The following is a 420-nucleotide window of genomic DNA, read 5'->3' as shown; positions in this document are numbered from 1 at the left end:
AAGAAATGAGAAAAAGTAAAGTATAATAATTGTGCTTTATTTATAGGTGTGTGTATGTATTTATATTAAAATCTCAATTGGAGTTTTAATTTTCAAGGATTCAGGTAAAATGGACTTCCTCATTGATGGATTTCCCCGGAACCAAAATAACCTTGAAGGCTGGAACAACCAGATGGGAGAGAAGGTTAACCTGAAGTTTGTCCTTTTCTTCAATTGTCCTCTTGAGGTAAGGTTTGATATGATGCCAGCAAGCCATTATAACTGTCATACATATTCATAACATATTTATTATGATTAGTATGTGAATGGATGTTTATTTTAGAACATCTGGTTACATTTGATATTGCATGATTGATATTAATGATAGAGGGATATTGGTTGAAATACAAATGTCAAAACACTTTACTGGGTTGATGCTGA

At 31.9% G+C, this 420-nt stretch overlaps 1 protein-coding gene across 3 annotated transcripts in view; it reads left to right on the top strand.

The window, feature by feature from the left end:
• The window catches only part of LOC119587079 (UMP-CMP kinase-like), a 7,554-nt gene that overhangs the window by 4,940 nt on the left and 2,194 nt on the right, over positions 1 to 420 (top strand). For all 3 annotated transcript variants that reach the window (XM_037935829.1, XM_037935830.1, XM_037935828.1), the window contains exon 4: positions 98 to 226. In XM_037935829.1, coding sequence (XP_037791757.1) covers positions 98 to 226 — 129 coding nt within the window. The remainder of the gene's footprint in view (positions 1 to 97; positions 227 to 420) is intronic.

This window comes from Penaeus monodon, chromosome 22, assembly GCF_015228065.2.
Source record: "Penaeus monodon isolate SGIC_2016 chromosome 22, NSTDA_Pmon_1, whole genome shotgun sequence".
NCBI lineage: Eukaryota > Metazoa > Arthropoda > Malacostraca > Decapoda > Penaeidae > Penaeus > Penaeus monodon.
The sequence above is the reverse complement of the archived record's forward strand: the minus strand, read 5'-3'. Positions and strand labels throughout refer to the sequence as shown.